The following is a 15,920-nucleotide window of genomic DNA, read 5'->3' as shown; positions in this document are numbered from 1 at the left end:
ATTGCAGACAACCATTTCCAAATCCATATCCACAGACAACCATTTCCATGCTGGCACATAAAACCTAAGGATGTTCTATATTGAATCTAGTTTCGTTATGTAACTATTTATAGTATAGTAAATATTTATATCTATTTTTTTACTGAGGATTTGCACCATGTTTATTTGGACTTTATTTGTACTTTGACACATTATTTATTATTTTATTATTTTTTTATTTGTTCATTGTAAGTGGTGTTGTTTATAGTAACAAAAAATATATTATTTGGAAAAAGTCAAATTTGCTTCACTGTTCTATTATTTTTAACATTTGTAACATACCGTATACCGCGAAACCGTCAAACCGTGGTATTGTTTTAGACGATTATCATACCGTAAAAAATTCATACCGTTACAACCCTACACCAGGCTAATATCATCCCTACAGTGAAGCATGGTGGTGGCAGCATCGTGCTGTGGGGATGTTTTTCAGCTGTAGGTTCTGGAAGACCGGTCAAGATAGAGGGAAAGATGAATGCAGCAATGTACAGAGACATCCTGAATGAAAACCTGCTTCAGAATGCTCCTGACTTCAGACAGGGGCGACGGTTCATCGTCCAACAGAACAATGACCCAAAACACACCGCCAAAATATCAATGGAGTGGCTTAACAACAACTCAGTGAATGTCCTTGAGTGGCTCAGCCAGAGCCCAAATCTAAATCCTATTAAACATCTCTGAAGAGATCTAAAAATGGCTGTACACCGTTGATTCCCATCCAACCTGTTAGAGCTTGAATTTAATCAATTTTGGAATTAGTCTGTAACATAAAAAATGTGAAAAAAGTGAAGCGCTACGAATACTTTCCTGATGCACTGTAGTTACATGAATTTCGGAAGTAAATTATGACTAAACATGATGTAAATCCAGAATCTCTGATCTCTCTTGCAGCATTGATTAAACAAGTCGGCACCCAACAGTAGTCATATATCAAGTTATATGATCAAAAGCATTTTCTTTCACCTATTTTAGAATTACAATATCAAATATTTCACAGTTTAATTAAGACGTGTGTCAATATTTACAGAAAAGGGAAAAAAAAAGAAACAATATTATATGCATAAATCATTTGTGCTGGTGAGACAAGTGATAACCTTGACGAGTCACCATTGAAACTTTAAAACGCAGTGCTTTATTTTCTCTTGCTAATATAAATTGCTACAAAAAAAGTATTAACATTACACTTCTTGAAACTAAGATTGTATTAATCTAGTAAAAGCCATTGTATTAATATTATTGCAAAATTCTTAACAACCCCCTAACCTCTAGTTCTCAAAGCTTGGCCACGGTCATGTGTGTCAGCATACTGTGCGGAGGTCACAAGGTTGTTAGCAACTATTTAGCTAATGCTGATGCTATAGAAGAGGAGCAAAAAATGGAGCAGTCTCTCAAGGGCCCACCATTTGGTTTATTTGTCTGAAATCCGGTTCCGGGCTCTTGGGAACATCTGCAATTACAAGGGCTCTTACCTTTCGCTGTGAGCCATCTGTTGTAATGCACTGAGTTTAGTCCCCTGCTCCTCGTTCGTATTTATCTTACTGATGATTTTCATTTGGTGCAAGAGAAAACACAGTTGAGACTGTCAGCACTTTAAGACAACATTTATAGAGCTGCTCTCAATCCCCTAGTTTTTTATTAACAATTACGAAAACTGATGGTGGACTTATAAAATGGTCAATGCAGTTTAGACTAATTCTTGGATTGGATGAGCTTCATTCTGTTTTAATATGCCAGTAAACTTAGAAACTAGATAACATTTTGTGTTACTGCTAAGTTGCGTATTGTAAGGAGGAACAATATTACTTGTTTCTCCCTCAGTTATTAGAATAAATTGAGTTTACAATATTAAAATATTTGGTTTGAAATCTTTCTATAAATAAATTGAAATCGATTAAATACATAATTCAGATTTTTTTTTTCTGTGAGATTAAGTATTTGTGTGTGTAGATGTCACAGAGTACCTGCGGGGTCTTAAAAACATTGAAAAGGTCTTAAATTTGATAATCTCATATTAAGGCCTTAATAGCCTTGAATTTGGTGTACAAAGTCTTGGATTTCGTCACAAAGGTCTTATTTGATTTATTTATTTTTGCCTTTCGTAGAATTAAAGTTCATACCATAACAAAATTAACTGTTACTAATGTAGGCTAATTTAAAAAATCATGCAGCATAACGTTGAGAGCATCTCGCGCTCCACATCATAGCAGAAAGTGCATCGCCATAGTTTAGGCTACTATGGTGAGGGAGGCGAGCGCAGGTATTTACAACGCTCCAAGTAGGGCTGTGCAATTAATCGAGAATCCGATTTCGATTTTGGCTTCTAGCGATTATGAAAAAACCATTAATCGAGACAAATGATTATTGCATCATATATTGCCCCTTTCCAGTTGTACACGTGTTGCTCTTAAAAGCGCGAAAGACCGCATGGTTCTGTGTGTGTGTGCGGCACGCGCCAGCATTCTATCTCATTCGCACACTGAGACGAGCAAAGCGCACACATCTCATCTTAACGTGAGCACTTTATTGGTCAAATAGGTGTCAAAACGCGTTGTTTACTGATTATTCATATCAACCATCATTTGTGTAATAAACAAACGAGTTGAGAATCAAAAGGAACGTGAAAGCAAAACCTTTAAAGTGACAGCGCGCAATTCCTGCTGCCACCTGTTTTTTCTCATTAATCAAGCAAAATGAGAAAATCCCTCTCTGCTCTGGACTTTTGTAGCTAAAGTGTTTTTCTTACAGTGAAGATGCTTAAAGCACAGTTTGTTTCATATTTTTATTCTATTGTATTTATTTCTCTTTCCTTTGCAGGGAGGAAAATAGCTATATATGCAGTTGAAGTCAGAATTATTAGCCCTCCTGAATATTAGCAACTCTTTTCCTCCCCAATTTCTGTTTAATGGAAAGAAGATTTCTGAACACAATAGTTTTAATAACTCATTTCTAATAACTGATTTATTTTAACTTTGCTATGATGACAGCACACAATATTTATCTAGATATTTTTTCAAAATACAAGCATTCAGATTCAAAGTGTGATTCAAAGACTTAATTAGGGTAATTAGGCAAGTCATTGTATAACAGTAGTTTCTTCTGCAGATAATTAAAAAATATATTGCTTAAGGGGGCTAATATTATATACCTCAAAATGGGTTTCAAAATATTTAAACCTGCTTTTATTCTATTAATGTTAAAGGTTTAACAACTGCAGTTTTAAGTGAATTTGGAAAAATCCCTGAGAGAAGTGAAACATTTACCACGTTTAGGAGATCCATTTTGTCGGCAGTTAAACACCATTTTGAAGAATGATGTGGAGAGCGTGTCAAGACTGCAGGTTGAAGGGCTAAGGAGTAGAATTGGGATTGGGCCTAAGTATTATGACTGTAACCACGGGGAGTGACACAGACTACTGAGTTTGAATCCACTTACAGGTTTATTTGGATAGTCAGGCAAGCAATGGTCAATACGGGTGCAAACAGGTGTATAAAGGCAATCCAGAAACGTAGTCAAAATAACAGGCAAGAGGTCGTAAGGCAGGCGGCAGATTAGGACAAACGGCTAACAAGGCTAAACACAGGAAACCAAGACAGCGATAACGCGTTGTATTGTCAACTTACAGATAAACAAGACTCAGCAATGAGGGTTTCAAAGTGAGCTGTATATGTGTGTGTAATCAGTACATGAGCAGCATCAGCTGTGTGTATGCAATCAGTCAGGATCTGGAACCGGTTGTGTGTGTGGAGCATGACTGGTTCTTGTATTCCATTTATCAGCAGATTTGTAGTTCATGTGGATGTGTGTGTTTACCAGCGACCTCTGGGGGTTTTATTGCTGATGAACATGACAATGACATTATTGTAAAGTGTTACTAAAAATGTATTTACAGTCTGTAGTAGTTTTTATTTTATTTTATTATTATTAATGTATTTTCTAAAAAACCAATGTATTACTGAAAAGGTTATTCCATGTCTAAGGAAAATAATGTAATAACTTTTTTTTTCTTTTTTTTTTTTGTACAAATAATAAAGTTTTCTTGCAGGGCCAGCTAAAGGAATTAACCTAATTGATGTAATTTTGAGGAAAGTATTTGTGTTTTTCAGAGTGTTTTTATAACACTGTACTAATTGACACATTACAGCACAAATTACTGTAAAATAATATATGAAGAGTTCCGATGCAAAACCCTCTGAAACTGCGTCTCAAATGGCACACTATACACTATGCAATCATGCACTGCACATACTCAAGAGCATAGTATATGTTTGTAGTGCCGTCCCAAATGGAGCACTAATGTTTTTTTACTAAGCAGAAATTCAAACCGTTTCCCTGATGTGATGTTTGATGGCTGCCAAATCAGTGAAATAAATGACCAAACTATCAAATAATCCCTGCCGTGAGTATAACCGCATTCACCATCGGGAATTTTGCTTTCACCATCCAAAATAAATAAAGTCATCCAACATGTGTGCCCGATAGCTCCGCCCCTTCCGCTACGTGAGCAAACCTGCTGTCATTAAATGCGTGAAGTGTCCATCGTTACACACTTCATTTTAGCGGCTGAATGAGTGCATCCGGGTAATTAAAGTACACTTATTATTTTTAGAGTTTTCAGTGTGAACGCACTACTTACACTGTTTATACAACAAAATGGTGTAGAATAGTGGATAAGTATGCGATATGGCACGCAGCTGATGTCAGGCATGTCCAAGCTTGGTCTTGGTGGGCCGGTGCCCTGTAAAGTTTAGTTCCAACCGCAATCAGACACAGCTGGGCTAGCTAATCAAGCTCTTACTAGGCCAGGGGTGGCCAACCCTGTTCCTGGAGAGCCACCTTCCTGCAGATTTCAGTTGCTACCCATATCAAACACACCTGCCTGTAATTATCATGTGGTGTTTAGGTTCTAATAATTGGTTCAGGTGTGTTTGATATGGGTAGCAACTGAAATCTGCAGGAAGGTGGTTCTCCAGGAACAGGGTTGGCCACCCCTGTACTAGGCTTTCTAGAAACATCTTTGCAGGTGTGTTGAGGCAAGTTGGAGTTAAAATCTGCAGGACACTGAAGCTAGAGAAGCTAGAGATAAATGTGAATTTTAGAAAAAAAAAAGATTCAGATGACACCTACAAGCTTTTGCATCTGAACTCTTCACATATAATGACACTTTTTTTGTGATCAATAGCCATTGATAAGCCAAATGTGATCAAAATAAAACATAATTTCTTTGGCTTTAGCAGGCAATACATTTCACTAAATGTAACAATGGCATTTTTATAAAGCCAGTTTTAATATATCTAAATTTTATATCTTAAACTTCATATTTCTACATTTTTAAATGTGTTAACTCAGTAGTTTGATAGTTTTATTCATTTATTTTTTTTTACTTCATGTTGTGTAAATTACACAAAGTCCACATTTAGTTACGTTGGTTAAAAATTATTTTAATTGTTTGTTCTTTCTTTTTTTCTGTAATCAGGTGGGATCGTCAACGTCATGCCTTTTTTGTTTTCTGAAATCTCCAATGTTAAATCTCAGGTATTATTATAATTAAAATCATGCCAAATTCCTTTTGTTATTGAAAGACTACTGTAAATGTTATTATATATTAAATTAATGCTATATTTTGATTGTACAGGTCTTATGGTTCAGAAGATCTGTGCTCGGAGGACTTGCTACATGCACAATCTTAAACATACTATGGTAAGTTGTTATGTTCTTTTTTTATTATAAAATTGCATTTTATCATAATTATGCCATTTAAAGAAATAGCTCATTCAGTTTGAACAGTTGCCACACTTAGTCGCCTGCATGTTATTATACACGTATGACTTCTTTTACACAAAAAAAATTTAGCTAAATTCAGCTCTCCAGAATGACAAATGCACTTTTAGAAATACCAAAACTCAGCCCACTTGTGCACTTTAGTCCATGCTTTATAAAGTAATACAATAATTTTGTGTGAGAAACTGACCAAAGTGTTTTTTTTTTCTTTTTTCTTTTTGTTTTGTAATTATTCACTTTCTAGACTAAATTTGTGACTGTAGACGACAAAATCAGTCAAACATGTTTTGTGAAACCTAAATAAATAATATTTTATGCTTTGCTAAGATATAATAATGTTTTATTGTGGGCTTTTGAAGAATTTGGAATCTGAGGAGTCCAAAAAAAAAAAAAATTAAAACTGAAAAAAAAAAACCTAAGAAAACATTAAAAGTTAATTAAATGGAATGCTTAGCAATGTACATTACTAACCAACATATGAATTTTGATATGTTTACAGTGGATAATTTAAAAATATCTTTATGCCTTATTTACTTCACTCTTTAATTTATTCAAAATTTTCATGATTTATGTACATACAAATTCTAAATTATTTTTTGGACTAAAGCAAATTTGTCACATGATCTGGGTCAGCTGCATATCACAACAACAGAGCACAGGTATATTATTATGGTTTCAGTTGGTTTGATTGGATCTGGTTAGAAGAGGAAGCAACAGTTTCTTTAATCACATCGTATTAGACTGCTAAGTACAGTATTTGAAATGGTATCTTTTGTGACTAAGTGAAAGTGATTGTGAAAATTTCTATTTATTTTCATTTATTTTATTATTATTTATATGCACAAATAAAGACTTGTTCACTAACCTGCAAGTAGCAAAGGAATAATATTTGGAATTTGCCTAACATTCTAATTCTGATAAATAATCTGATCATGATTTTTTGGCATAAAAGGAAAATATATGACTTTGACCTATACATCTTATTTTTGGCTATTTCCAAAAAGATACCTGTCAACATAGGACTGAATGTGTGGTCCAGGATCACATGTAATATGAATCAAGTTATGTTATCTCATTGCGAAAATGATCATCCGCTGTGTAAAACATATTTTGGATAAGTTGGCGATTCATTCCGCTGTGGCAACCCCTGATGAAAGGGACTAAACCGAAGGAAAATGAACGAATGAATGAATGAACCACTGTACAATTCAAAGTTAACAACACATCTAGTCAAGTTATCTCATTGTAAAAATGATGTGTCCTTCAGTGTAATTTATATGTTGAACTACTGTCAAATTCAAAGTTAAGAAAACAAATATGGGAAGACGTGTCCCAGTATTTTAATTGAGATTGTTAAAAATGTACACGGCGGCCTCTAGTAGATTTTTTAAACCAAAACTACAATTGAGAACTATGGCTCGGTTCTCAAAATGTATCCCTAGGCACATATTTCCAATGAGACTGGCTTTAAGGAAAATGTATCTTGTTAATAATGTACACTTTTGACATATATCCCTGGTCCATTGAACTCACTGCACAGACAGCATGACCGTCCTTCTCAGAACAGTAGATGGTGTGAATGCAGTATAAACTCACACGTCTTCCTCAACTTTAGCCATCATTCCAACGTAGGTGCACACACTCTTACCAAAAGCGGCAACCTCTCACAACACAACCTCTCTAAAATGTGCCGCCTCGCGATATTTACAAACACGTCATGTGAATCATATTTATTATCATTTGACAGTAACGGAGGAACATCGCCAAATGTAGCGAAGCGTGATGATTTTTCTCTAATAATTTACATAAGTAAAAGTAAACATTTTTAAATGTACTCAAAGAGTGCATGTTACCCAACAATTGTACTCAAGTAAATGTAATGAAGTAAATGTAATTTGTTACCACCCACCTCTGCTTTTGACCTATACAATGTATTTTTTGGGCTATTTCCAAGCTGGTTGTTTTTGTGATCAAGGGTCACATACAGTATAATATGAATCCTGTCAAGTTATATAATTGCAAAAATGATGTGGCCTTCGGTGTAATTTAAATATAGAACTACTGTCAAATTCAAAGTTGACAACACAAAGGTGGGAAAACATGCCCCTGTAATGTAGTTGAAATTGTCAAAAAAGCCGCCTCTAGGTGGTTTGTGAAACCAAAACTACAAAAAAAAAAAAAAAAAAAAAAACCCTCCTTCTCCAGAGGTCCGTAAACAAAGCGGCACGCATCACGTTTTCCACGTGCCTTTAAACCCGATATGAGAATATATAAAGAAGGTTTCGAATCTCCCAGGTTTGTGTGAGCAACTACTTGTGTTTCGTGGATATGTCTCGTTATCAAGACGACGCGTTTGAAGCACTATGAGTCGACTCTTTTATAGATGAATCAACCGTTTTATACACTGTGCACTTAGAGATTTAAGCCTTAGCTGGATATTTCACTTCACTTAGAGCTGTGTTACACACTACATGGAAGGGCATTTTCAAAAACCAATAATATGGGCTTTTTTAAGATTATCAAAAAATGTTTACAGTGGCCCCAAGGGATTTGTGCCCCAAAACTACAAAAAAAAAAAAAAAAAAAAAAGATTAATACATATTTCTTAGTTCTCAAAAATGCATCCCTGGGCACATATTTCCAATGAGACTGGGTTCATCGATTCTTTCATTTTCTTTTTGGCTTAGTCCCTTTATTAAGTCCCTTTATTAATCAGGGATCGCTACAACGGAAAAAAGCGTCAACTTATCCATCACATGTTTTACGCAGCAGATCCCCTTTTCGCTTCAGCCCATCACTGGGAAACACCCATACACAATAATTCACACACACAGACACAAACACACACATACACTTCGGACAATTTAGCCTACCCAATTCACCAATTCCGCATGTCTTGGACTGTGGGGAAAATGAAAGCCCTCAGAGCAAACCCACGTGAACACAGGTAGAGCATGCAAACTCCACATAGAACTGCCCCAGCCCAGGCTTGAACCAGTGACCTTCTTGCTGTGAGGCGATCGTGTACTCACTCCGCCACCGTGGCGCCTGTTTAAGGAAAATGTTCACTTTTGACCTATACAATGTATTTTTTGGGCTCTTTCCAAATTAACTGGATTTGTGGACCAGGGTCACATATAATATGAATCTAGTCAAGTTATCTCATTGCAAAAATGCCCTTCAGTGTAATTTACCTATAGAACTACTGTCAAAATCAAAGTTGACAACACAAAGCCTTCCCTGTTCACTTGTCATGACAGAAACACTAAACGGGTTTAAAATGGCTCAGAAAAAGCAAAACCGAACATTATAAATCTTCAGGACAGGCAGACAGGAGATGGAGCTGTCCACTTGTCCCTGAAGTCCCTCTGATTTTAGCACACCCTGAAAAACTCCAACACACTGACGCTTCATCTAATCATCTGTAAAGGAGTTATTGAGTTACCAATCAGCACTATGTTACTCAGGAGACCCAAAGCAATTATGTTGGAGCAGATGAGATGAAATGAGATCTCATGTCGGCCTCTTTGGAGACCCAGAATGCACTGCTGCAGCCCTGCCACTATGCCAGGGCTCTGTCTTTCTCTTCTTTCGCTGAGATTTACACTCATCCGCTGACGGCAGGCAATCTTTCAGCTTGTGTTTGACAATGGACTTGCATCAGCTTTTCAGGCCGGCTGAATCGATTGTTGTTTGAAGGCTTATGTCGATACATAACCACACATTGTTTCCTCTACAGAGGCAGGACTGGGACTGTTTAGTCTAAATAAAGATTTAGTGATATTCTGGATCTTTTTGACAGCAAGGTTACATTTATAGGAAAATCCATGATGAAATATTTACTGCAGGAGTTCATTTAAGATTTGAATTTCATTAGATTTAATATGCTTAAATCTGAAGCATAAAAATACCATAATATACAGTTGAAGTCAGAATTATTAGCCCCCCTGAATTATTAGCGCCCCTGTTTATTTTTTTCCCTAATTTCTGTTTAATGAAGGGAAGATTGTTTCAGCACATTTCTAACCATAGTAGTTTTACAAACCTATGTTACGATCACAGTCACAACTTTAAATGAGGGAAAAACACAAACGGATCAGTCTAGGGGTTTTATTAATTAAACAACCAAATATAAATAAAGTGTGGGGAGAAAACACAATAAACAAAGGCTGAGAACAAAAGGAGCACAACTCCGCATCTGGACGGCCGCTCAAATTCACGTCACTGAATCACTGCAGCGCGAGCTCTTAAATTGCCGACGGTGAATTGTCTGCAGGTGCGGAGAAAATCAACTCTAAATCAAAACACAAACAAGCAACAAAACACTAGAGGGCGACAAATAACAAATAAATAAAAAATACACGGACATGTAACAACCTATTTCTAATAACTGATTTATTTTATCTTTGCCATGATGACAGTAAATAATATTTTACTTGATGTTTTTCAAGACACTTCTATACAGCTTAAAGTGACATTTAAAGGCTTAACTTGGTTAATAAGGTTAACTAGGCAGGTTAGGGTAATTAGGCGAGTTATTCTATAACGATGGTTTGTTCTGTAGACTAAAATTAGCTTAAAGGGGCTAATAATTTTGTCCCAAAAATAGTTATTAAAAAATTCAAAACTGCTTTTATTCTAGCCGAAATAAAACAAATAAGACTTTTTCTAGAAGAAAAAATATTATCAGACATACTGTGAAAATGTCCTTGCTCTGTCAAACATCATTTGTGAAATATTTAAAAAAAGAAAAAAAAAATCAAAAGGGGGCTAATAATTCTGACTTCAACTGTATGTGCAGATATTTAATAAACATGCTATGTGAACATTCTTGTTTATCTAAAAAACAATCCTGAAGTCACTTATAAATGTGTATTCCGTGCTGGAACGCTGTCTTTGTTTAGGTCCTTTTAACCTACTCAATGCCAGTTTAGCCATTTATATTTCAGCTCCCTGGGTTGCCTTACTGGAAAACATTGTAGTTTATTGAGTCACAGTTCTGAAGTTTAATTTTAAACGGTTTTAAGATCTGAGGTAAACTATCTCCTCCTGCTTTCAGTAGTATGGCAATAAATGTCATGTGAAATGGCATTTAAACTCATTATTAGCATTTAACACTGATTAAAGCACATGAGATGCACCTGAGGTGATCATTGTCATAGTTTTCTGTTGCAAGAAATCAAAGCTGTTTCTAAAACATAAATTCCAGGTAATGGTTAAAACAAAATTGGGGGGGAAATTAAATAGGGGCTCTAACAATTCAGGGGGCTAATAATTCTGACTTCAGCTGTATTAGATGTAATTTAAATAAATATATAAATTTGATTCACTGAAGCATGTATTGCACAAACTAACATTACAGAAAAATTTGACCCCCCTTTAAACTTTCTTGTCCGTTCTGCTTGGCACAGAAAGAAAATTAGTCTTTAACACTGGATTTAAATCAATGTATAATTTGCACACTTAAACATGTATGATTATTTGATTTTCTGATGTTATTTTATTATGCATTTGGATAAGAAGTTTACATTTGTTTATTTATTGACCATGTTCATGCATTTTAATAAAACTCCTAAGTTTAAAGATAGATGAATGGACATTTTTAATACAGCATAAATACATAAATCTTAAATTAATGTCTATCTATACCTGCATTTCCTCTGGTATGTTTTATTTTCAGTCTCAAGTCTCAACAGTATTATCCAGCACAGCAACAGGCCATTTGATTCAGCTTTCTGTGCCCTGGTAGCATGAGCTTCAGCCTCTTTGTAGCTTTATTTGATTTGCTGCATCTAATCCAAGCGTATTTACTCTTTCCTGAGCCAACATGCTCGTTTGACTTAACCGCGTTCGGTGTCAACCAATTTAACTGACTGAACTCTATCACAATCATTTCTGGCCAGACATGCTTAAGGGCCCCTGTTCGGCCACCTATAGTTGCTGTGAAGGTTTCTTCTAAAGCCTAATTCATTTTGTGTATGTGTGTGTGTGTGTGTGTGCATGCGTGCATGTGTGCTTTTAATTTTTTTAAGAGATATTTGATAGCTGCTCATATCGTCCTTTTGTCAACATTTAGATGTCTGTTTTTCTAAAGCAGGTGCTGGTATAACTTTCAGATCAAGTCTTGTGTTAATGCAGTTCAACATCTTAAAGCTCAAGTGTATGATAACTGCTTTCTGTTATCCCAACATAACATGTAGGGACACTATATTTTGCAGGCATACAGTAATCCTTTGAGGCGGGTAAATACCAGAATTTCATTTAATCTTGTTTATGTAACAACACTGAGAAGCAAAACTGCATAAGATATTAAGATTTGTTTGTCTTGAATGCATTTATCTTGTTTCATCAGAACTAAGTTTACTGAGTAAAAAAAATAATTTCTGATTACAAACAAAATCTTTGTGAAAGTTAATTTACAGGAATATGTATTTTATTAAGGGTTTATATCTCACATAACAATACAAATTTACTCCGCTCAGGTGGTTACAAAGATTTATAAGTTTTGTTTTACTACTATTGAACACAAGAGATAGTCTGAAATATGTTGGAAACCAGTAATCATTGGCATTCATAGTAGGAAAACAAAATACTATGGAATATATAATGGGGAATAGTTTTCAACATTTTCTAAAATAAAAGGTGGACCTTCGATGCATAATAATAATAAACTCCCCCAGATCCCAGTTTTCAATCCCTGACAATAGCAATGCAAACTATCTTATGCACTTCATGAATTAAAGCATATACAGTAGAAGTTAGAACTATTAGCCGCCCTTAGATTTTTTTCTTTTTTTTTTATATATTCCCTAAGTGAAGTTTTTAAACTAATTTCGAGAGGAGCACATGATATAATTGACAGCAGCTGGCCACCTATCTACACTCATTAGTTAGCCAATCAGATCTATCCTAACCCACTATAAGTAGCCTAGCTAGACATTACTCCCTTATCTTCATTTTCCGAAGAAACCCCCCATCCACCCCTTTCTCCTCCTTTTCTCCTTTACAAAAAGGGGAGCTCTCGAGAACCACCTGATCTCGTACTCCCCTCACATGCTCTATGGACCTGGCGGGAGCCCTGGGCTCAACTATCTCCGAGCTCAGGGTTCTCTCCCGGGACAGCATGCCAAACCTGCTTACAGCTGTCAAGCAATATCTAAGTGTGAACTCTTGAAATGCTGTTTAAGAGAGCAAGAAATTTTTCACAGTTTGATAATATTTTGATAATATTTTGATAATATTCTCATAATAAAAGCAGTTTTTAATCTTTTAATAAACATTTTAAGGTCAAGATTATTAGCTCCTTTAAGCTATATATTTATAGATTTATGTATGTTTAGAAATCTGTTCTCTGCTAAACAAAAACGAGGGGAAAAATAAACAAGGGGGCTAATAATTATGACTTCAACTGTATGGTGTAGTAATTGTGATTAAATGAAGTTTAAATCACATCATCAACTATCACGCTTTTCAAAGAATGTAGTATAAGTAATTAGAAAAACAAAATATATATACTATTAGTATTTCTTGAAGTAACTGCTTGCCAATTACAACTAAACTGCAAAATTGTTAAATCAGTATGCTTTCACTGAATTAAAACAAAGTCATGCAGCGATGCATTTCCATGCCTCTTCCTTGCCACTCCAGAAATTATTGTTCTAGATCTGCGCATTTGTGTGCTACTATTATACATTGATTGTAAAGATAATAAAATAAATACTTTGAAAAGAAATGTGTATGGCCACCACAAAGTACATTAATTTCAGCAAATGTTGTCTCAGTATCAGTACAGATCTTCGAGATGTCTTAGAGAAATTTGTTCAACTCCCATAAACTCACTGATAGGGAAATGTGCAGCAGTCAATGTTCTTTTATCAGCACTTTGCATCAGTGCTCTCAACCCGACCTGTCAACCGCAGAGCGATTTTCTTTTTTCTTCGTTTGCCAGCTCATAATTTCAATATCTAATTATCAAACTGAGCATAATTTTATTTTGCGTCCTCTATTGAGAGGAGCAGAGGAGGAGAGCTGCAGTGGTTTGCATTGAAATCTTCTGAAGCATAGCATGTACAGATTAAAAGATAAATCTCGGGTGGCCGCCTGAGAGCGGGGAAAACAGTTTTATGAAGTTGTCTGCCTCCTTTTGAAGCTGATGTTTTTCCTTTGATTTTATCAACTTTTTTCCAAGTCTTTGTTTCAGGACGATCTTTTATCTTTTTTTTTTTTCTTCTTTTTATCTGTGTTCACAAAATTAACCTAGTTTTACTTGAGTTATTTTATAAGCATAGTTGTTTAGGACAGTGATTCTTAACTAGGGTGCCTCTTCCCTCCAGAAGTTTAGTGCAGGGGTCGGCAGCTTATGGCACTGAACATCAGGTACAGAAGAAAAGGAGTATATATTTTGTTTTAACCCTTGTGTGGTGTTCGTATTTTGGTTACTCAGCCAGTGTTCATGGGTCTGGTGGACCCGCTAGAGTTTTGGCTTTCCAAATTAACACTATCAAATCATTTTATGTAAAATTACTCAATAAAAGTTTACTTAATCCCAATTACAAGCCATATGCACAGCAAACATGGTTAATTTCAGCCCTTTACCTTTGTTAGATCATATTGATGTATTAAGGTGCTTCTCGTTTTTATTTTTTTATTTTTTATTATTTTTTTATTTTTTTTATTAATGTTATGAAAAAAATAAAACCAAGATTTGATTTTTCGTATTGTTCCCACCATGGTTATGGACATCATCAGAAGCTCCTCTTTCTTCCACAATCAATTGTCCCTCTAATGGCCCTCGCAGCAGATAATCTTTTGGCCATCTTGATCTGTTGTGATAAGAAACCGTACTGGCAAAGTCATAATTATAGTATTATGCCCCTAATTTGCAGATAGGACACGGTATAAGAAAATAAAGCTTGATATCCGCAAGAGAGAGGGTAAAATATGCGGGAATGTAAGAGCAGACAGTGTTGATAGCTGAATTTTCAACAATGTTGCAACTTTGTGCCGGAGCAGGAGGAGGAGGGGAGGAAACAGCAGCACCAGAAAGGAGGAGGACAGAGTGTGGGAACACTGGACCTACACTTTCAAGACTTTTATTAGACCTGGGTCTAGTGGATCCGAACACCTTGGATGTAATGTAAATGTGTGGGGGGAGGTACATTATGCGGTCATTGAAAAATTGTTCGGATTTATGTTCTTCACAGAAAATAAGCCAAAGACAAAGAATTTCAGGTTGAAAAAATAGTTCATTGTTTAATTTTTCTTTTGAAAAAAAACTGAAAACCGGTCTCACAGACCCGAACACCATACAAGGGTTAACAGAGTCCCCAAACCTGCATACAGACATAGGGCCCTATCATACACCCGGCGCAGTGTGGCGCAAGGCGTGACGCAGTAGTCTTTTGGTAGTTTAAGCTTGGCGCAAGAGTCGTTTTGAGGCGTTGCGCTACGCTCTTTAAATAGCAAATGCATTAGCGCTCATTTGTGCGTCCATAGGCGTTCTAGTCTAAATAGGAAGGCGTTCTGAGGCGGACCACTGGCGCGTTGCTATTTTGAGAATCTATAATAGATTTTTCATTAGACCAAAACTAACCCGGTCTAAACTCCGGCGCAAAGTTGCGCCTCGCTTACGCACTGCTTAATACGCACAAGAGAGCAATAGGCAAATATCTTTACATATGAAAAAATGTAAATATTAAGGATATATATAGGATATAATAAGAATAGATATAGGATATAAATATAAAGGATTAAAATATTACAAAACATATTATTTTCTAGCCTACATAAATATGAAAAACCACTGCTTTTATGTCTTCTTCATCTCGGGAGGCTTTTTCAGTTCATTCATAAAAAATTTGCTTTTGTATAATGTTATTATTATTATTAGCAGTATTATTTATTATATCCATATTTATATTTGTTTTATTAAAACAAGCTTAGATTTGCCCACCTGTCAGGTTTTAGACCATATGGGGCACAGCATGTGTTTTAGGATATAACTCAGGTTTTTGAGCACATTTTGCTATTATTATTCACTTATTCGTTTGCTGGAAATTAGAACTGAATTTAAAAATAGTTTTGAAACAAATATTTGCGCTTAA

At 35.5% G+C, this 15,920-nt stretch overlaps 1 protein-coding gene and 1 long non-coding RNA gene across 50 annotated transcripts in view; one reads left to right on the top strand and one right to left on the bottom strand.

The window, feature by feature from the left end:
- The window catches only part of si:ch211-51h4.2, a 458,725-nt gene that overhangs the window by 153,747 nt on the left and 289,058 nt on the right, over window positions 1–15,920 (top strand). For all 49 annotated transcript variants that reach the window (XR_015502345.1, XR_015502336.1, XR_015502339.1 and 46 more), the window contains 2 exons: window positions 5,513–5,571; window positions 5,672–5,736. Coding sequence is in view for 33 of the 49 variants with exons in the window: in XM_087273261.1 (XP_087129387.1) it covers window positions 5,513–5,571; window positions 5,672–5,736 (124 nt within the window). In the remaining 16 variants the exon portion in view is untranslated. The remainder of the gene's footprint in view (window positions 1–5,512; window positions 5,572–5,671; window positions 5,737–15,920) is intronic.
- On the bottom strand, window positions 3,685–9,237 carry LOC147841659 (uncharacterized). Its single transcript, XR_015502362.1, has 3 exons — window positions 7,977–9,237; window positions 5,026–6,283; window positions 3,685–4,980 (listed from the first exon to the last, which is right to left on the bottom strand). It is a non-coding gene; the product is annotated as an uncharacterized LOC147841659 (long non-coding RNA).

The sequence above is a fragment of the Danio rerio genome, chromosome 11 (genome assembly GCF_052040795.2).
Source record: "Danio rerio strain M-AB ecotype USA chromosome 11, GRCz13ab, whole genome shotgun sequence".
Taxonomy (NCBI): Eukaryota; Metazoa; Chordata; class Actinopteri; order Cypriniformes; family Danionidae; genus Danio; species Danio rerio.
The sequence above is the reverse complement of the archived record's forward strand: the minus strand, read 5'-3'. Positions and strand labels throughout refer to the sequence as shown.